Below are 19,895 nucleotides of genomic sequence, written 5' to 3'. Positions count from 1 at the left end.
CCAGTTTTCCCAGCACCATTTTTTGAAGAGACTATCTTTTTCCCATTGCATATTCTTGCCTCCTTTGGCAAAGATTAATTGATCATTTAATTGTGGGTTTACTTCTGGGCTCTCTATTCTGTTCCACTAATCAATGTGTCTGTTTTTGTGTCAGTATCATACTGTTTGATTACCACAGATTTGTAGTTTATCTTGAAATCTGGGATTGTGATACCTCCGGTTTTGTTCTTTTTCAAGATTGCTTTGGCTACTTGGGGTCTTTTGTGCTTCCATACAAATTTTAGGATTATTCTAGTTCTGTGAAAAAAAAATGGTGTGGGTATTTTTTTTAAAGATTTTATTTATTTATGAGAGAGAGAGAGAGAGCATGCACAAAGCAGGGGGAGGGTGGCAGGGAGAGGCAGAGGGAGAAGCAGACTCCTTTCTGAGCAGGGAGCCTGATGTGAGACTCAATCTCAGGACCTGAGCCAAAAGTAGCTGCTTAACCGACTGAGCCACCCAGGCACCCCGTGGGTATTTTTATAAGGATTGTATTAAATCTGTGGATTGCTTTGGATAGTACGGACATTTTAACAATATTTGTTCTCCCAGTCCATGAACATGGAGTATCTTTCCATTTGTTTGTGTCATCTTCTATTTCTTTCATCAGTATTTTACAGTTTTCAGAGTACAGGTCTTTCACCTCTTTGGTTAAGTTTATTCCTAGGTACTTTTTCTTTTTGGTGCAATTGTAAATGGGATTGTTCTTTTAATTTTTTTAAAGATTTATTTGTTTATTTTGAGAGAGAATGAGAGAGAGAGAGAGAGTACATGAGAGGTGGGAGGGTTAGAGGGAGAAGCAGGCTCCCCGCTGAGCAGGGAGTCCGATGTGGGACTTGATCCCGGGACTCCAGGATCATGACCTGAGCCGAAGGCAGTCTCTTAACCAACTGAGCCACCCAGGCGCCCTGTTTTTTTAATTTCTCTTTCTACTACTTCATTATTAATGCGTAGAAATGCAACAGATTTCTGTATATTGATTTTGTATACTGCAAACTCATTTATCACTTCTAGTAGTTTTTTGTTGGAGTCTTTAAGGTTTTCTATATATAGTATCATGTCATCTACAAATAGTGAAAGTTTTACTACTTCTTTACCACTTTGGTTGCCTTTTACTTTTTTTTCTTGTCTAATTGCTGTGGATAGGACTTCCAGTACTATGTGAATAAAAGTGGTGAGAGTGGACATCGTTATCTTGTTCCTGATCTTAGGGGGAAAGTTTTCAGTTTTCAGCATTGAGTATGATGTTAGGTATGGGTTGATATGATGTATCACATTGATTGATCTGCATCTCAGGAATAAATCCCACTTGATTGCAGTGAGTACATTTTTAATGTACGGTAAAATTTGGCTTGCTAATATTTTCTTAAGGATTTTTGCACATATCTTCATCAGAGAAATTGGCCTGTAGTTATTTTTTCGTAGTGTCTTTGTCTGGCTTTGGTATCAGGGTAATTCTGGCCTCATAAAAAGGATTTGGAAATTTTTCTTCCTCTTCTTTATTTTTTTTTTATTTTTTTATTTTTAGAATAGTTTGAGAAGAATAAGTATAATGCTTCTTTAAATGTTTGGTAGAATTTATCTGTGACACCATCTGGTCCTGGAGCTTTATTTGTTGGGAGTTTTTTGATTACTCATTCAATTTCATTGCTGGTAATCAGTTTGTTCAAATTTTCTATGTCTTCCTGATTCACTTTTGGGAGGTAATATGTTTCTACGAATTTATCCATTTCTTCTAGGTTGTCCAGTTTGTTGCCATATATTTTTCTATAATGTTCTCTTATAATCCTTTGTATTTCTGTGGTGTTGGTTGTTATTTCTCCTCTCATTTCTGATTTTGTTTGAGTCCTCCCTCTCCTTCTCTCCTTCTCTCTCTCTCTCTCTCTTATGAGTCTGGCTAAAGTTTTATCAATTTTGTTGATCTTTTCAAAGAAACAGCTCCTGGTTTCATTGATCTGTTCTATTATTTTTTTAGTTTCTATTTCATTTATTTCTGCTCAAACCTTTCTTATTTCCTTCCTTCTTCCGGTTTTGGGTTTTATTTTATTTATTTTACACCTTTAGGTGTAAAGTTAGGTTGTTTATTTGAGATTTTTCCTGCTTCTCGAGGTAGGCCTGTATTGCTATGAACTTCCCTCTTAGAACAGCTTTTGCTGCATCTCAAAGATTTCAGACCATTGTGTTTTCATTTTCATTTGTTTCCCTGTACTTTCTTATTTCCTTTTTGGTTTTGGTTTTGTCTTGTTTTTAAGATTTAATTATTTATTTGAGGGAGAGCATGAGCTGGGGGAGGGGCAGAGGGAGAGAGAGAAGCAGATTCAGGTCCTGGGATCATGACCTGAGCCGAAAGCAGATGCTTAACTAACTGAGCCACCCAGGCGCCTCTCTTATTTCCTTCTTGATTTCTTGGTTGACCCATTCATTGTTTAGTAGCATGCTATTGAACCTCCATATGTATTTGTGTCTTTCCAGATTTTTTTCTTGTGGTTGATTTCTAGTTTCATAGTATTGTGGTCAGAAAAGATGCATGGTATGACTTCAGTTGTTTTTGTTTTTGTTTTAATTTGTTGAGACTTGTTTTGTAGCCTAACATGTGATCTACTCTGGAGAATGTTCCATGTGCACTTATAAAGAATGTGTGTTCTGCTGTTTTAAGATGGACTATTCTGAATGTATCTGTTAGAGCCATTTTGTCATTCAAAGCCATTGCTTCCTTGTTGATTTTGTGTTTGGATGCTCTATCCACTGATGTAAGTAGAGTGTTAAAGTCCCCAATATTACTTTATTACTATCGATTACTTCCTTTATGTTTGTTATTAGCTGTTTTATGTATTTGGATGCTCTCATGTTGGGTACTTAAATATTTACAGTTGTTATATCTTCTCATTGGATTGTTCCCTATAAGATTATGTGGTGTCCTTCTTTGTCTCTTGTTACAGTCTGTTTTAAAGTCTATTTTGTCTGATATAAGTTTTGTTTTCTTTTCACTTCCATTTGCATGATAAATGTTTTTCCATCCCTTCACTTTCAGTGTGCGTGGTCTTTAGATCTGAAGTGAGTCTTTTGAAGGCAACACATAGATGGGTCTTGCTTTTTTATCCATTCTGTCATCCTCTGTCTTTTAATTGGAGCATTTAGTCCATTTACATTCAAAGTAACTCTTTGTAGGTACTTACTTATTGCCATTTTGTTACTTTATTATGGTTGTTTTGTATAATTCTCTGTTTCTTCTCTTGCTCTCTTCTCTCATAGTCTGCTGGCTTTCTATACTTGGATTCCTTTCTCTTTATTTTTTGCATTTCTGTTACCAGTTTTTTATTTTTCCTTACCGTAAGGTTTGTATATAACATCCTATGCATATAACAGTCTATTTTAAGTTAACGGTCACTTAAGTTTGAACCCATTTTAAAAGCACTAAATTTTTACCCCTTCTCCCCATGTTTTAGGTATATGGTATCATACTTTACATCCTTTTATTTTGTGAATGCCTTGACTGTTTTATTTTTATAGAGTCACTTAATTTTAATGCTTTTTTGCTTCCTACTTTTCTTATTCCTGCTTATGGTCTTTCCACTCAAAGAGTCCCTTTTAACATTTCTTTTAAGGCTGGTTCAATGGTCATGAATTCCTTTAACTTAGGTTTTTCTGGGAAATTCTTTATCTCTCATTCTATTCTGAATGATAGCCTTGCTGGATAGAATATTCTTGGTTGCCAGTTTTTTCTTTAAGCACTTTGAATATATCATGCTGCTCTCTTCTGGCCTGCAAAGTTTCTGCTGAAGAATCAGCTGATAACCTTATGGGGTTTCCCTTGTATGTAACTGTTTTCTTTTCTCTTACTCCTTTTAAAATTCTCTCTTTATCACTACTTTTTTACCATTACTGTGTGTCTTGGTGTGGACTTTCTTGGGTTGATTTTGTTGGAGCCTCTCTGTGCCTCTTAGATCTAGATTTCTGTTTCCCAGATTTGGGAAGTTTTCAGCTATTATTTCTTCAAATAAATATTCTGCCCCCTTTTCTCTCTTTTCTCCTTCTGGGATTCCCCCCCCCCTTTTCTTTAACATATAATGTATTATTTGTTTCAGAGGTATAGGTCTGTGATTCATCAGTCTTACACAATTCACAGTGCTCACCATAGCACATCCCCTCCCCAGTGTCCATCACCCAGCCACCCCATCCCTCCCACCCCCCACCACTCCAGCAACCCTCAGTTTGTTTCCTAAGATTAAGAATTCCTCATATCAGTGAGATCATATGATACTTGTCAAAAATATGGAACGCCTCCCAAATTTGCATGTCATCCTTGCACAGGGCCATGCTAATCTCTGTGTCGTTCCAATTTCATTATATGTGCTGCCAAAGCAAGCACTCTATTCTCATTTTTATTACTCTTTTTCCTTTCTCCCGTTCAGCTAGATTGCTTTCCATTACTCTGCCCTCCAGGTCACTAATCCATTCATCTGCTTCCTCTAGTTTATTCTTTATTCCCTCTAGTATATTTTTAACTTGAGTTATTGAATTCTTCATCTCTCACTGGTTCTTTCTGTGTAAATTCTCTGCCAGGCATATTACCTATCTCTCTTTCATTTAGCTGTCTTGCTATGACCTTGTCCTGCTGTTTCATTTGGGACATATTCCTCTGTCTCCTTGTTTTATCTAACTCTCTGCGTCTGTTTCTATATGTTAAGAAAGTTAACTCTCGAAAGTAGTGGCATTATGAAGGAGAGGTCATGTGGTGCTCTGCAGTACAATTTCCCCTGTTCACCAGAACCTACTGGTGTAGCTGAGCTGCATTTGCCTTCAGTCCAGGTGTCTACAGTGGCTGTCTCTGCCCATTGTAGGCAGGGTTTAGTCCCTGTTGTTAGTGGGCCAGTCTGGGGCCACCTTGTGCTTAAGTTGGGTCATTGACTAGAGCTGCAATAGCACTGAACTGTAGAGTGCTCTCCCTGTGTTGTCCCCTGAGAAGCTTTCATTGGTGGGCAGGGCTGCAGTCAGGCTAGATGTCTGCCCCTACTCACTCCTGGGGCCAAAGTGGAACTGGTATATGTGGTTTTCTTTCCCTCTTCCTGGGGCAGGAGTCACTCTGGGGTGGTGCTGACCCCTCTCGGGGTTGCTTGCACACTGCCATGTTTGTGGCACTGCTTTGGATGGATTTCTGTCAAGGCCAGGTTGGAGGGGTGGGTCCACAGGAGAACACAGGGGCAGGGCACCTGGTGTTAGCAAGCTAGATGGAGAATGTTTGCAATGCACTGATTCCCACAAGTGTTCATATGTCTAGGCTGGGGGTCAGGAGAGAGAAATAGTCCTACCAGCTCCTTTGCTCTTGGAGAAGTCTCCCAAAGATCCCTGTCCCCCTAACATACGTTCTGAGATTAGTAAATAAATCTCCTTCCCATATATCCCAAGCATTTTTCAAACTGCTTCTTCTGTGCTGTTTCTCAGTAGGGCTGTTTGTTACTGTTCTCTTTAAGGGAGGGGACTCAAGTTTTCTGTCACCCTCTGGCTCTCCCACAGCTGTGCCTACTGATTTTTGAAGTTCTAGACGTTAAGCCCCACTGATTGTAAGAACTTAAGTTGTAAGAACTCTCAAAGTTAATCCCCTCTGGTTTTTAAAGCCAAATGTTATGGGGATTTGTCCTCCCAGTGAGAGTCCCCTGTGCCTGGGGTGCCTGGTGTGGAGTTTGCTTCTCTCCCGACTCTGTGCCCACAGCCTCCCTACCTCACAAGGACAGTCCTACAGGTCACTTTGGCTCCCAACTGAGTTTCTCACAACCCCAAGATCAAGAGTTGCACGCTTTACCAACTGAGCCAGCCAGGTGCCCCTCTTAGGGTTCTTTCTAGTCATTTTTTTATTTTTGGTGGATCATTCCTTATTTTTTGTAATTTTTTACTTTGAGTTCATCTTTAGTGAGATGGTTTTCCCATGGAAATCCTGTGGAACCAAGGTTGTGAGAGAGACCCTCTGGATAGTTGTACATTTTCTTTGGCCAGGCACCCTAAGGGTATCACCAGCCAGGTACAGTTTTTCTGTTAATCCATCAGTTTTGGAATTCTTGTACTCCAAATTTATGTGCGATGCAAACCCAGCAATTCTTTGCTTCTTTACCCAGAAGACTTAAAAGCTCTTCTGTCCTCTCACTTTTCTAGCAGGATTGTTTTCCCAGTTAGCCCTGTAGTCTCCTTCCAGAGCCTCCTCTCCTTGGCCAAACCTGGGCAGAAGCCAACTGCAACAGGAGCTTATACCAGCATCCTGTGGGGTTGGCTTTCCTGCAGTACAGAGCAGAGGAAAGGTGAGAAACAGGTCTGGGGACCAACCCAATAGTCTACCATTTGACAAATATTTCCTGGTCAAAACACTGTGTTAAATTTGATATTATAGAACTGTGGGAGAGTGCTCGCTTCGGCAGCACATATACTAGAACTGTGGGAGATGCAGTCCCTGACCTCCAGTGGGAGAAACAGACATACTAACTATACAGAGATGAACTACACCACTGGTTACATTGTGTAAAATGTTGAATACAGATGCAAACTAGTCTGGAAGCACAAAAAAGAGGCAGTTTGGGGGTCAGTGAGGCAGGGATGGGAAGGGTTCCCCAGAGTAGGGTCACCTGAGCTGTACAGGTTAGTAAGATGGCTCTGTGTGGATAAGAGGGCCATGGGCAGTGAATATGGCATGTACAGCACATTATGAGGACTGAGCCCGGGCCAGGGTGGCTAACAGGCAGGCTATGTGGTCAAAGGTGAGGCTGCAAATGTAGGCCATGGGTGGATTATGGAGACTCTGGAGCCCTGTGCTACTGAGCTAAGACTTTATTCTGCAAAGAGCAGAAGCCACTAAAACACTCTGTTAGGGAAGGAACATAAAGAATGTTCCAGCTGGCTTGAGCTGTTCAATAGAAAAATAACGTAAAGTCACAAATGCAGCCCATATGTAATTTAAAATTTTCCAAAAGCCACATTTTAAAAAGTAAAACATGAAATTAATTTGAATAACCTTTTTACCTAGCTCAGTATTATCCAAAATATTGCCATTTTAATAGGCAGTCAACACAAGAATTATTAATGCATCATTTTATGTTCTGGATTTTTTTGTACCAGGTCTTTGACATCTGGCGTGTGTTTTACACTTAGAGCACTTCTCTGTTTGGACTGGCCACAGTTCAGATGCTCAATAGCATTTGTGTTGCTAATGGCTAACATGTTGGACAGTGTGGGGGAGAGGACAGCAAGGAGTCCAAAGGAGGGGGTCAGTTAAGGATGCCGGCTTCAGGAAGAAACAGGATCTCCTCATCCCCTGACATAGGAAGGAAGTACAGGGGTGAGTGAGCAGGCAGATGAAGTGCAGAAGTAAGAGGACTGCCATGCCTTTATTTCTTTTCCCTGACATCAAAGGTAAGAACATCTGAAAGTGAGGGTTGGGGTCAAGTTGGAAACTTGAAGAGAATAAAAGTTTAAGAACCATTGTAATGAAACGCCAAGGGGTATGTTAGAAGTGGAGTATAAGGATGGTCCCTACATTCATCCTGATAAAACTAATGTCATGTATGTTGCTGCCTTAGAAATGATAAAATAGGGGTGCCTGGGTGGCATAGTCAGTTGAGATTCTGACCTTTGGTTTCAGCTCAGGTCATGATCTCAGGATCGTGAGATCAAGCCCCACATCAGGCTCTGCATTCAGCACAGAGTCTGCTTGGGTTTCTCTCTCATTCTCCCTCTGCCCCTCCCCGCCCTCTAAAATAAATTAATTAATTTTAAAAAATGATAAAATATCTGAGACTTTTCCTCTTATTCCAAGGTATAGAGCAGATAGGCTGATGCTTGTGGGTTTTACTGTAAATTGTTTCCCAAAGTGTGATACACATCTCCCCATGGTACACAACATGATGGCACACAAAATAGTAGCTGGGAGGACTTGTTGGTTGATTGGTTGGTTGGTTTTTTAAGCAGGCTCCACGCGTTGAGCCCAATGCAGGGCTTGAACTCATGACCCTGAGATCAAGACCTGAGCTGAGATCAAGAATCAGATGCTTAAACGACTGAGCCACTCAGGCGCCGCATAGGAGGACTTGTTTTATTCTAATGGTTATGTATTTATCTTAGTGAGTATTAGAAGAAACATAATCAGTACATAAAACCCGTGATTCCCTACATATTTAAGTCCAGCATGCGTAAATTTACAGAGAAGCATTATGGAAAGCAGAGGTGGAATGTGGATGTGGCAGAAGGTGAATGGCTGAAACCTATAAACACGAGTGTAAGAGGTGCAGTCACCTCAGAAACTTAGAACCACTTCCAATGGCTTCCATCCCAGTCAGCTGGTAACTCTGACCCGTGATCCTGGGTCGCATCACCATCAACATCTCCCCTCCAGCCCCCCTGCTACACACAACCTAGTCAGACAGGCGTCAGTATTAGCTTTATGGGGTCAGAACACCTGGTGTTCCCCCCAGCAGAACAGAACAATCCGATCCCCAGAAAAGCTGGGTAATTTTGAACACGACAGTGGCCCCATGATGTCTTCTTGAAAGCACCAAACACAACCTGCCTTATTCTATTTCTGTTTTCCTGTGAGAAGAATTTTTTTAAAGCTGTTGGCAACATATGCAGAAAATAGACCAGTTGTCTTCTTTAGAACTGTTAGCCCAAGTCTATACAAAACATATAAAACCTCAAAGGCAAGCAGAAAGAGAAACTGCCCTGAAAAGCCCAGTCTGATCCTTGCATTTTCTGCCTCTGTGGCTTTATGTGTTTGTTCCCAGTGCCACAGAAGCACGTCCCCGAGCAGTGCCTCTGGATTGGCCCCCACCTGCCCCATGATGAAGGCCGGGACAGGGTTACACCGTCCACCTGCTGCCCTTCATGGTTACCTCAGCCTCGAGGGTCATCCACGCCTCACTCAGCTTTCTGTCTCCTTCATGTTGTAGCTTGCTGGGTACCTACCTGCTCTTTCTTTTGGTCTGAGGAAGGGCTACCTGAGGTAGTCCCCTGTCACTGTGCATAAAGCAAGCCCTCAGCTACGTACCAAGCAATTCTGGAATGATGTCCCTTCACAGACTGACATTCAGTTCAGCTCCCACGTGCCTGTAAATTGATCCAAAGTGAATGCGGTACCGCTTGCCCTGATACGAGGCTGCTAGGGACTCCCCTCAAGGTCTTACGGCCACGGTGTCCCAGGACCAGTTCTTTGTTCTAGTGGGTGAAGGCAGTGGTCTTGTTGGGAACTGTTGGATCCTGGGAATTTCAGGCTCCCTAACTGTAACACTTTACTTTGAGAAATCTAGATGTTCCTCAAACATTTTTTAACAGTCAGAAATATATTCTACATATCTAACTAAAAGTGTTCACAGAACAATACTTACCAATGCTGTGCGCTCAAGATAGTTTGTATTTGTTTGTTTGTTTTAATGCTAAGCCTGACCCACAGTTTTAAAGATTTATTTATTTATTTATTTGAGAGAGAGAAAGGGGAGGGAGAGAGGGAAAGAGAGACTCTCAAGCAGACTCCTCGCTGAGGGTGGAGCCCGACGCAGGGCCCAGTCTCATGACGCTGAGATCATGACCTGAGCTGAAATCCAGAGTAGGAAGCTCAACCAGCTGAGCCACCCGGGGCCCCCTAACCCACATTTCTTTTTAAGATTTTATTTATTAGAGCACAAGCCAGGAGTTGGGACAGAGGGAGAAGAAGAAGCAGACTCCCTCCCCGCTGAGCAGGGAGCCCAATGCGGGGCTCGATCCCAGGACCCTGGAAATAATGACCTGAGCCGAAGGTAGATGCTTAACTGACTGAGCCACCAGGAGCACCCCCTTTTTTTAAGATTTTATTTGAGAGAGAGCCTAACCCACATTTTTAAAAACAAAATTGATAGAAGATTCCACGGATGGCTTGTGACCGGCAATCTGGAAAACACTGGTCTCAAGCATTTGATTGATTTAATCATGTCAGTCTCTTCAAAAATGTCCTGAAGTGATGAGAACTGCATAGATTCTTCACAAGTTCAATACAGTTCTGATTTCTCTGAGGCCATGTCTAAAAATCCTTAATCCTGCCATTTATTTGGAAAAGAAGATAGGACGGCATTGAGATGTTCCAGGCATTGCTGTCTGCTGCCTGGGGGGTCGGGCGGCTTTCCACAGGTGTGCGCTACTCTGCGGCCCGTCGGGCACTCTTTGGAAAGCTGCGCGGCTTTTTCAAGGCACCCAGCACATCTGCTGATAAATGTCCATTTCCTACAAAGACGAAAAGACTGTTTTGAACCGTACCCTGTCTTTCCGTAGGGTGTGCTGATCTCCAGAGCCTGGACACCATGCAGCCAGTGGAGAGGAAGAGGCAGGGCTATATTCACGAGCTGATTCAGACTGAAGAGCGGTACGTGGACGACCTTCAGCTGGTCGTGGAGGTGAGGGCCGAGCCTGCAGGGGCGGTGGGCCTTGGTCTCAGGTGTCACCTTTGATGTGTGAATTCGCGAGTAGTGGCAGGAGCTCCCACGGCCTCAAAACGCTTTCTGTGCCCACAGGAGGGTGCCTGAAGAAGTCAAACTCCTCCCCCAGATTAGGTCATTCAGAGTGGAGAGAGCAAGAGATGTCTCCACTGGACGTGATAGAGGCCCCATCCGGGAAGGACAAAGTCGGGGGGAAGGATGAAAGCAAACTTTATCTACCTCACATTTTCACCTGTGTTTACTGTGCTCTTCTAACACCGGCCATCTTCATAAACCCTGCAATTTCCAAAGGAGTTGTGAAACAGTGGGAGTGTTCATCTAACGATTGTATCAGTTTAGAAAACCAAATCGGACCACATTGTCAAATATCTCCCAGTTGCAATGTATTTACCGGTGGTGCCGATTAATGTTCCCAGGGACCTCTGAGCCAGTAATGGCCGTTAGAGTAACACTTAAAAATGGTTTGCGTTTGAGTAAACAAAATAAGACTTGTTTCCGTGGCTCCTAGTTCCCACTAAATGTGTCAAGGCCCTCAGATGAGAAGCCCAGTTAAATGAATAAGCCAGCGAAGAGAACACGTGTCCCCAGCAGGCCCAGCAGGTGCAGCATAGGGCCTGGCCAGGACCTCACTGGACGCGTGGAGTGGAGGCTGCATCCTTCTCCATCCGCCCCCAGCAAGGCCTGCCCACCCTGCGCGCAAGCTGGGACCTCCAGACCCGGCACACTAGTCCTGCTCACAAGTACGCCTTGGCGCACTTCCCAGTTGGTGATGTCTCTCTTCCCCGCAAGGCTGTGAGTTCCTGACAGCAGGGACGTGTATCCTTCAGCCTGCATCCCCGAAACTCAGGCTGGCCCTTTGCAGGCCTTCCCATCAGCACTGAATGAACTATGTGTGTTTATGTCCGTACTTCTCTGGCCTGGAAAGTGGCCTAGAAGAAAAGCCTGTCTTATTATTAACCCCTCCGAGTATCAGCCCTGCTGCTGGTCAGATCACAGTGCTAAAAGGTTGTAAATGGCTGTGGAAGTACTTGGCGGACTCCAGCGCAGAGCGTGAACAGGGGCCACATGCCTGCCCCACTCACACCAGTCACTACACCACTTGCACCTTGGCTATTCCCACCCTGCCCACCTGCCCTTGCCTGAGGAGCAAGGGGTCATGTCAGGGCCAGAGACTTAGGGCGAAAGCACTGTTCGTAGGCCAGGCATTCTTATCGCCATCCCCATGGAGGTTCCCCGAGGGCCGGACCATCCTCCCCAGGGAGGTTCCCCGAGAGCCGGACCATCCTCCTCTGCTTAATGTCCCTGAGGCAAGTGAATGGAATGAATAAACAAAGGAACATCCGTTCATTGGCAGGTGAAAGAACAGACCACCAGGTGCTTTCCCTGTCCTTTCCCGGCCCCTTGGAGCAGATCCACCACTTTTCCAGGCTCGTTCCCGTCAGAGGATCCTGACATCTTCGCTCTGATTTTGGAACTGTGAAGGTTTAGAGATGTCCAGTTCTTAACACTGTTAGCTGAATTCTTTGAATCCGTGTTCAACACAACTCAGTAAATAAACAGTAATTGAAGACCTATCATGTGCAAAAAGCACTGTGCTGGAGAACAGAGGGAAAAGAGAAAGTTCCTGCCCTCAAGGAGTTCACAGTCATGTGGAGAGACAGACAGACAGCTACAGAACCACTGTGAGGTGGGGGCCCGGAGAGGGCTGACCACCCCTGCCACAAAGGAGAGTCAGGACAAACCAGAAGGACAAAAATGAATTTTCCACGCCAGGAAGAGGAAATAGAAGTGGGAAGGCATGTGCCAGGGAGTTAGGGTCCTGCAGGTAGTCCCATGTGGCTGGAGGGTCAAGTAGTCAGGGCCAGACTGGTGAAGTTGGCAGGGCAGACCACACAGGCGTGGTGAACCTCGAGAAGGAGTCTGCATCTTATCATAGGGCCAACGAATGACTTTAATAGGCTGTCCTGTCGTGTGTATCTCAGAAAGATCACACATGAGTAGGGTTGTCTCAGATAACTTCACAGTTTCCTTAAGGCTTTTAAAGTCATTCGCTAGGAATCCCAGTTGTTTAGTGGAAACCAATTAGAATCAAAAAGACTAGCGTTTTCTTTTTGGCTCCTCTGTGTTCTAGGTTTGTGACCTTGAGTAAATCACACTCTCAACCTTTATTTCTTCATGAGTGCCCTTGGAATAATAATAGTTGAGGGGCGCCTGGCTGGCTCAGTCCACTGAGGGGCCGACTCTTGATTTCTGCTTAGGTCATGATCTCAGGGTCATGAGATCAATCCCTGCCTCGGGCTCTGCACTCAGTGTTGAGTCTGCCTAGGATTCTCTTGCTCTGCTCCTTCCCCCGACCATCTCTAAAATATAAATAAATAAATCTTTAAAAACCAATAATAATAATAGCTGATTCCGCTTGACCTGCATCATATATGAAGTTCATTCAGAACCCACCCACACCCGTGTGCACACGCACACACAGGCATGTGCAAATACATACATATCAGCTTTGTAAATCCTTCAGTGTTGCGGAAGATAGATGTAGGATATCATTTCCCCTCAGTCAGCCAGCTTCTGAAATCCACATCTGCTTGGGGGCTGTATAAGTCATCACTTTTTCTATTGCTGAACCTCTCACAAACTGCTTCCAGGACTCTGGGGTGCCCAGCCCCTCAATTCTGCAGCTTTTACGGGGTGCGGGTGCTTTATGCACATGGTTTCATTTAACCTGCTTCATCTCCCTAGGAGGTAGGTATGAGAATCTGCTCTTATTGATGAGGCTACTGGACCTGGTCCTTAGAATTAATCCTAATAATGGCTGGCTCAGTCGGTGGAGCATGGGATTCTTGATCTCAGGGTTGTGAGTGCAAGTCCCATGTTGGGCATGGAGCCTACTTTAAAAAAAAAAAGAAAGAAAGAAAGTATTAGCCCTAATAAGAACCCAAATAGCAAGCAGTAGGGAAATCATGCAATTTAAAATTTAGCCATCAGGGCACGTGGGTGGTTCAGTTGGTTGGGCATCTGACTCTTGGTTTCAGCTCAGGTCATGATCTCAGGGTCGTGGGATTGAGCCCTGTGTCAGGCTCCATGCTCAGCAGGGAGTCTGCTTGAGCTTCTCTCTCTCCCTCTCCCTCGGCCCCTCAACCCCCCATGCTTGTAATCTTTCTCTCAAATAAATAAATTAAATTAAATTAAATTTAGCAATCAACAGTGACGAATCATCAAATTTTACTCCTGAAACCAATATTACACTATATTAACTAACTAGAATTTAAATAAAAATTGGGGGGGGGAAGTTTAGCAATCATAAGTAGGCTTATTTAAAAACATCATGATCATATTAGTTTCAGTATATGAAGATACTGTTTGATTCAGACCACATAGCCTGTGTATTCACACCTAAGCTAACTTATTTCTTTTGTGTCTTGAATTTAGGTTTTTCAGAAACGGATGGTGGAGTCAGGCTTTCTCACTGAAGGGGAAATGGCCTTGATCTTTGTAAACTGGAAAGAGCTCATCATGTCTAACACGAAGCTACTGAAGTGAGTTGTGAGCAGCACCTGCCCCTGCAGTGGACACCCCCAGCCCCCAGGATTAGGACTTCCCCACAGAACTCCCTGCAGGGCTGTTTAGCAAAGGAACTTGCAACTGTCCTCTGCTCCCTCAAGCTTTTTATTTTATTGTCATTTTAGGAAATGCCCTGTAACTGTAAAATACGTAATTATTGAAGTCAAGAAATATAACAAAGAAAATTTGATTCTTTGATTAAACAAAGAAAAAATTAAATCATAAAATAAACAGTATATTAACATAGGATTTCAAAATATACTTGACTGTACTGGGTAGTCAGAGTAGGAGAGAAGCTGTAGCGTGTGCCCCAGACATACTGGCTGGTCTGGCAGTCTCCTAAGTCCCCATGTGAAATCCCATTCCTTGGGGTGATTTCCCATCCCCTGGGCCTGTGAGGGCAGCCTCGGGGGGGGGGGGCGGTCAGCGCGCCCAGTCGGTGCTGAGTCTCTGCCCTCCTTGGGGCACAGAAGCTCTCCTGAGGACCGCGCTCACCTCTGCCCCCATACCTGGCCTCTGTGAGGCCCCTGCTCTGCTCCCTTCTTCCCCTACCGAGTGTACAAAATTCCTTTCTTCTTGGTTCAGCTGAGAACGAGTTAGAATTTTTCTAAAGGAACTTTGCTAAGAAACGAAGATGAATCCAAAACAATTGCAAGGACCTAGAGATACCCACGTGGGTAGAGTTCATTGTCTTACTTTTCTTTACTGACATTGCGCCCAGGTTGGCTTGGCCAGCAGAACGTAGGCCCCAGCTGCCGCCTCCTCCTGACTCTCCCCTCCCAGTGCCAGGTTTTTAGGTAACTCACTGGTTCTCATTACCTTTAGTTTGTGACAATGTTCATCCCTTATTTACTGACGACATTCACTAGAAACAGACAGTGAGAGTGTGTTGGTTGCAGGGCCTTGCGGGTCCGGAAGAAGACTGGAGGAGAGAAGATGCCCGTGCAGATGATCGGGGACATCCTGGCTGCCGAGCTGTCCCACATGCAGGCTTACATCCGCTTCTGTAGCTGTCAGCTTAATGGAGCAGCTCTGTTACAGCAGAAGACAGATGAAGACATGGATTTCAAGGAATTTTTAAAGGTAACTCCATTCTGGGATCATGGGCAGGCCAGCCCCGTTCCAAGCCTGGAGGTGGGGACGGACCCTGCACCGTCAGGACGCTCAGCACGGGGAAGGGCGTCCCACCACTTTCCAAGGGAAACACCAATATGGCAAAGACTTTTCTGAGTGTTTGAGTTACCTTCCATGTCCAGTTGACTTTTCTTGGCACTGGGACCATGATTTTGCCCATCTATTAGGAGAGTAGTATTAAAGCCTATTAAATCAGCTACTTTATACTCCAAAAATATCTAGAATGTCACTTTATTAAATTTGTAAAATATATTAAATTTGTAAATTGTATCCCTCTAATTCCAGAAAGAGTATAAAATAGCTTACTCAAATACATAAAAAGTAACAAGATAAAATAAAATGTTGTCAGTGGATGAATACGGTGGGACAAAAGGAAATGAGAGATGCGCAACATTGGGACTTAGGTCACTACATAAACGCACACGTGTGACTCTGTCCATGTGCTCCAAGTGCACCCCGATGTCCTCAAAGTGTCCAGAAACCACGGAGAAGAGGACACAATCGGCTCCATGATACCGTGGCTGCAAATTAAAAACAAACCGTTGGTAAGAAGTAACACTAGAGGGGCGCCTCAGTCGGTTAAGCGGCTGCCTTCGGCTCAGGTCATGATCCCCCGGGGTCCTGGGATCGAGCCCCGCATTGGGCTCCCTGCTCAGCGGTGGGCCTGCTTCTCCCTCTCCCTCTACTATTCCCGCTGCTTGTGCTCTCTTGCTCTATCAAATAGATAAATAAAATCTTAAAAAATAAGTAGAAATCTTTTAAAAAATAATTGGATGTTTACCTTCTAAAGCGTAAGTAAAAGATTTTTTAAATTTTCCAAATAGTAATGACAGTAGCAATGTAAGTAGGGTATATCAGCATCATCACAACTGTAACAATAGTAAGGATAAATAAGTTTATGGTCTCATAATGAACGGCATTGTGTTGATTACATTATATTAAAAACAAAATCTAGCAATAAGCTTTGTTCTAAATGTAACTTTTTATTTTTTTAAAGATTTTTTTTATTTGAGATAGAGGGAGAGCGAGAGAGCGAGAGAGAGAGAGAGCACATGAGCAGGGGACGGTGCGGGGGGGCCTGCGGCAGAGACAGAGGGAGAAGCAGGCTCCCCACTGAGCAGGGAGCCCAGTGCAGGACTCAGTCCCAGGACCTCGGGATCATGACCTGAGCCGAAGGCAGACGCTTAACCAACTGAGCCACTCAGGCGCCCCTAAATGTAACTTTTTAAAAAGTCTCAGAAAATACAGAAATAAAAAGTATGAAGATTCTTGTTATAGCAACATATATAGATATATCCAAAAACAAAAGGAGGGAGCAGTTTTAATATCTCATAGTAGGAAATAGGTAAATTAAAGTAAATATGCTTTTCAGTCATTACAAATGGTCATCAAAAAATAAAAATAAAAAATGGTCATCCAAGAATACTAGCTACTTTATTCAGGTACTATATTAATAATAGGAGTAGAAGCAAGTAAGTTGTGGTCCTCAGTCTCCTGGGGCTAACAGTGCAAGGTCATGGAGACACCTCCAGTGTGATCTACCTGTCTTACCCAGTCCAGAGGTGGTGTTACAATAAAGGCATCCACAGGTTATTGTGGGGGCTCAAGAAGAATCACTGAAAAGGAGGGAAGGCGTCAAGGAAGGGGAGAGGCTAGCCAAGAAGAGGCATAATGTGAGTCTTCAGAAATGAGTGTGAATTAACGAGAGAGCAGAAGGAACAGTAGCCAAGGCTAATACATTCATGACTGGCACATGTGGGTGCTCAGTAAATGGTAGTGATTGTTTCTACTAAAGCAGAGACAACGGGCAGGCAGAGGCAGGGGAAATCAAGAGCTATTTAGAAGACAGATTGGTGTGGAAGGTGACTCCCAGGTGTGTGGAGGGAAGGTGGGTGGGGGCAGAATGGTGCTACCAACTCAGGGACGGAGGTGGAAGAGAAGGCTTTCGTGAAGGAAGAGGAGGACTTTGGGGTATACTGAGGTACTGAGTCGGAGATCCAGGTCAGGGGAGAGTAATGCGGCCAGCCTGGAGCTCCAGAGAGGGTCTGGGTGATGCTTCAGGACTCGGCTGCACGGGGTCTCGGGCAGCACCTACGGTTATGAGCCGGTAGAGGAGAAAGAAGTGAGGATCGGGAAGGAGCCGGCTGGGAAGACAGCTGTCACTGGTTCTGGAAGCAAAGGAGAGAGTGATGGCACAGGCACAAATCCACGTGAGAAAGAGCTGGAAAGCATCTCCTGACTTGACCAAATGAGGGGAGATACCCCTGCTGTTAATCTGATATGTCTCATTTTGAATCCTGAGTTGTTGTTGTTGTTGTTGTTTAAGATTTTATTTATTCATTCATCAGAGAGGAAGGAGAGAGAGCACAAGCAGAGGGAGTGGCAGAGGGAGAAGCAGTCTCCCTGCAGAACAAGGAGCCCGATGTGGGGCTCGATCCCAGGACCCTGATCATGACCCAAGCCAAAGGCAGACGCTTAATTACTGAGCCACCCAGGCGCCCCTTGAATCCTGAGTTTTTAAGAGAAATGAGAAATCTAAAAGGTGGTCGACATCAGGAGTACAGTCAGTGTTTCCTTTGTTTTCCTTGAAGCTGTGATTTCCTCATGAGCCTCTCGGTTATTTGCAGAAGTTGGCATCTGACCCTCGATGTAAAGGAATGCCCCTTTCCAGCTTCCTGCTGAAGCCCATGCAGAGGATCACCCGCTACCCTCTCCTCATCAGAAGTGTGAGTGCCCTGGCTGGGACAGAGCGGGGCCATAGGGGGCCACGGAGCCCTCCCCAGCAGGCCTGTGAGAGTGCCAGCCAGCCCCACCTCACGGTCTGAGGGGCCAGGCGCCGTGTGTGCGCACGCTCATGTGAACGCGCACATGCAGTCCAGAGTAGGCAAATAAAAGCCATCCAGTGTCACCTGGTGACCCATCCTCCCCTCCCCCTCCCCCAGGAAACTCTCCTGTCCTCTCAGAGTCAGGAGTGTGTTTTTCTGGGCAGGGCAGTCACCCTCTAGGTCTGCAGCTGTGGAGCCTGGCTTGAGCCCAGAGTCCACTGTTAGGACAACCCTGGACTCCAATCTTTCTGCTAAGATTTGAATTCACCTACCAGCTAAACCCCTTTACCTAGATTATCTCAGGAGTCCTGACTCAGCATGTCCTAACCAGAGCTCATCACCAGCCCCTTGCCTTACCCCACCTCAGCTTGCTAACTCAACAGTCCTAAAATTCCATCCATCTGTTAACATCAGCTATGTGAGCCTCTTGAGCCAACATACCTTCTAAGGAGCAGGCGCACTTTACAAAGCATTTTTCCACAAGTTATCACGGATATGATTTTAATCATCTTACAGAGAAAAACAGCAAAAATAATATAAGACTGTTACTTTTATTGATCATCCCTTGACCGTTGGTCTCTAAGCCACGTTAACTCATTATGGACCTTATGTTACAGTTACGATACCAAACTGACCCATTAATACACAGTAATCCATAGCCCCTTACTTGAAATATTTTAAGCCAGATGTGTTTCAAAATTCAGAATGTAATTCAAATACTGTATTCTATCTGACATCACAACAAAGCCTGGATTTGTAACCAAAGAGTAATATTCCTACAGTAAAATACATGAATAATCACTTTTAAGTAGAATAAATAAATACCTCTCTTCAGTTTAGGTCAGGTTTTGCCACCAAATGAATATTAAAAACACTTTAGACTTTCAGGGCTTTGTCCCATTTTGGAATTGTAAACAAAGGACTGTGGCCCCAACATGACCAGAGTCCAGGCAGGAGCCATGTGCTGATGGGGCCGCTCATTTCCCAAGGGTCCACACAGGTGTGTGCCAGCCTCTCTTTGTAACATTAGTTTGAAGTCATTTCAGAGTGAACTCAACATGTTTTCCTACAAGCCGATGACATCATTTTATTGTATTTTTCCCGTAGCAGAGGATCCATTCCTTTCTTCAGATTCTTAAAAAAGCCCAGTGGCCCCCAGAATGTTAGAAGCCATCACCCTGCAGCAAGTGCGCACACTGGGAGAGCTGCAGCCAGTCCTGCTGCTGGGTTAAATGCACATACATGGCTTCAGTGCCTGGGGGCCGTAGGGAGGCTCCCTTCAACACAGGTACTATTACCAAGACCCTGCCAGAGAGCCACCAGCCACGCACATGTTTCAGGGCACTTGATCCATGTAGCACTTGGCACACCCTCTTGTACCCGAGTCCCCTGTCCCCCCCAAGAACTCTGGAGCCATGAGCTCCTCGAGGACAAACAGTTATCTCACTGTTGTAGAGCCGGTGCCCAGCGCGCAGCACATACAGCGGCCGGTGGGTGACGCTCTGCTTCCCAGATGATGCAGCCCACTCTTTTCCAGATTCTGGAGAACACCCTGGAGAATCACGTAGACCATTCCTCCCTAAAGCTGGCTCTTGAGCGGGCAGAGGAGCTTTGTTCCCAAGTTAATGAAGGAGTTCGGGAAAAAGAAAATTCAGACCGGCTGGAGTGGATCCAGGCGCATGTTCAGTGTGAAGGTCTTGCAGAGGTGAGGCCTGTGGGCCTGAGCTGGGTGCCACTAGGCAGGCTCTGGGTGGGGAACCGGGTTCAGGCCTCCCCTACGGTGAACAGTATATGCCTCAGCCCAGCCCCTGTGGACTCACCATCCTGCCTCTTCTTGGGGTGTCATCTCCCTTTCTTATAAAGAGAAATTGGATATTTTTGAATTCTT

General features: G+C 44.7%; 1 protein-coding gene and 1 non-coding gene across 8 annotated transcripts in view; one reads left to right on the top strand and one right to left on the bottom strand.

Annotated features, from left to right (window-relative positions):
• The window catches only part of ITSN2 (intersectin 2), a 139,888-nt gene that overhangs the window by 113,698 nt on the left and 6,295 nt on the right, over window positions 1-19,895 (top strand). For all 7 annotated transcript variants that reach the window (XM_027621651.2, XM_027621656.2, XM_027621652.2 and 4 more), the window contains 5 exons: window positions 10,318-10,439; window positions 13,917-14,023; window positions 14,948-15,131; window positions 17,810-17,908; window positions 19,545-19,712. In XM_027621651.2, the coding sequence (XP_027477452.1) occupies window positions 10,318-10,439; window positions 13,917-14,023; window positions 14,948-15,131; window positions 17,810-17,908; window positions 19,545-19,712 (680 nt within the window). The remainder of the gene's footprint in view (window positions 1-10,317; window positions 10,440-13,916; window positions 14,024-14,947; window positions 15,132-17,809; window positions 17,909-19,544; window positions 19,713-19,895) is intronic.
• Window positions 4,306-4,408, bottom strand: LOC113938769. Its single transcript, XR_003524976.1, has one exon. It is a non-coding gene; the product is annotated as a U6 spliceosomal RNA (small nuclear RNA).

This window comes from Zalophus californianus, chromosome 8 (genome assembly GCF_009762305.2).
Source record: "Zalophus californianus isolate mZalCal1 chromosome 8, mZalCal1.pri.v2, whole genome shotgun sequence".
Lineage (NCBI taxonomy): Eukaryota > Metazoa > Chordata > Mammalia > Carnivora > Otariidae > Zalophus > Zalophus californianus.
This window is presented reverse-complemented; position numbering and strand designations above follow the sequence as displayed.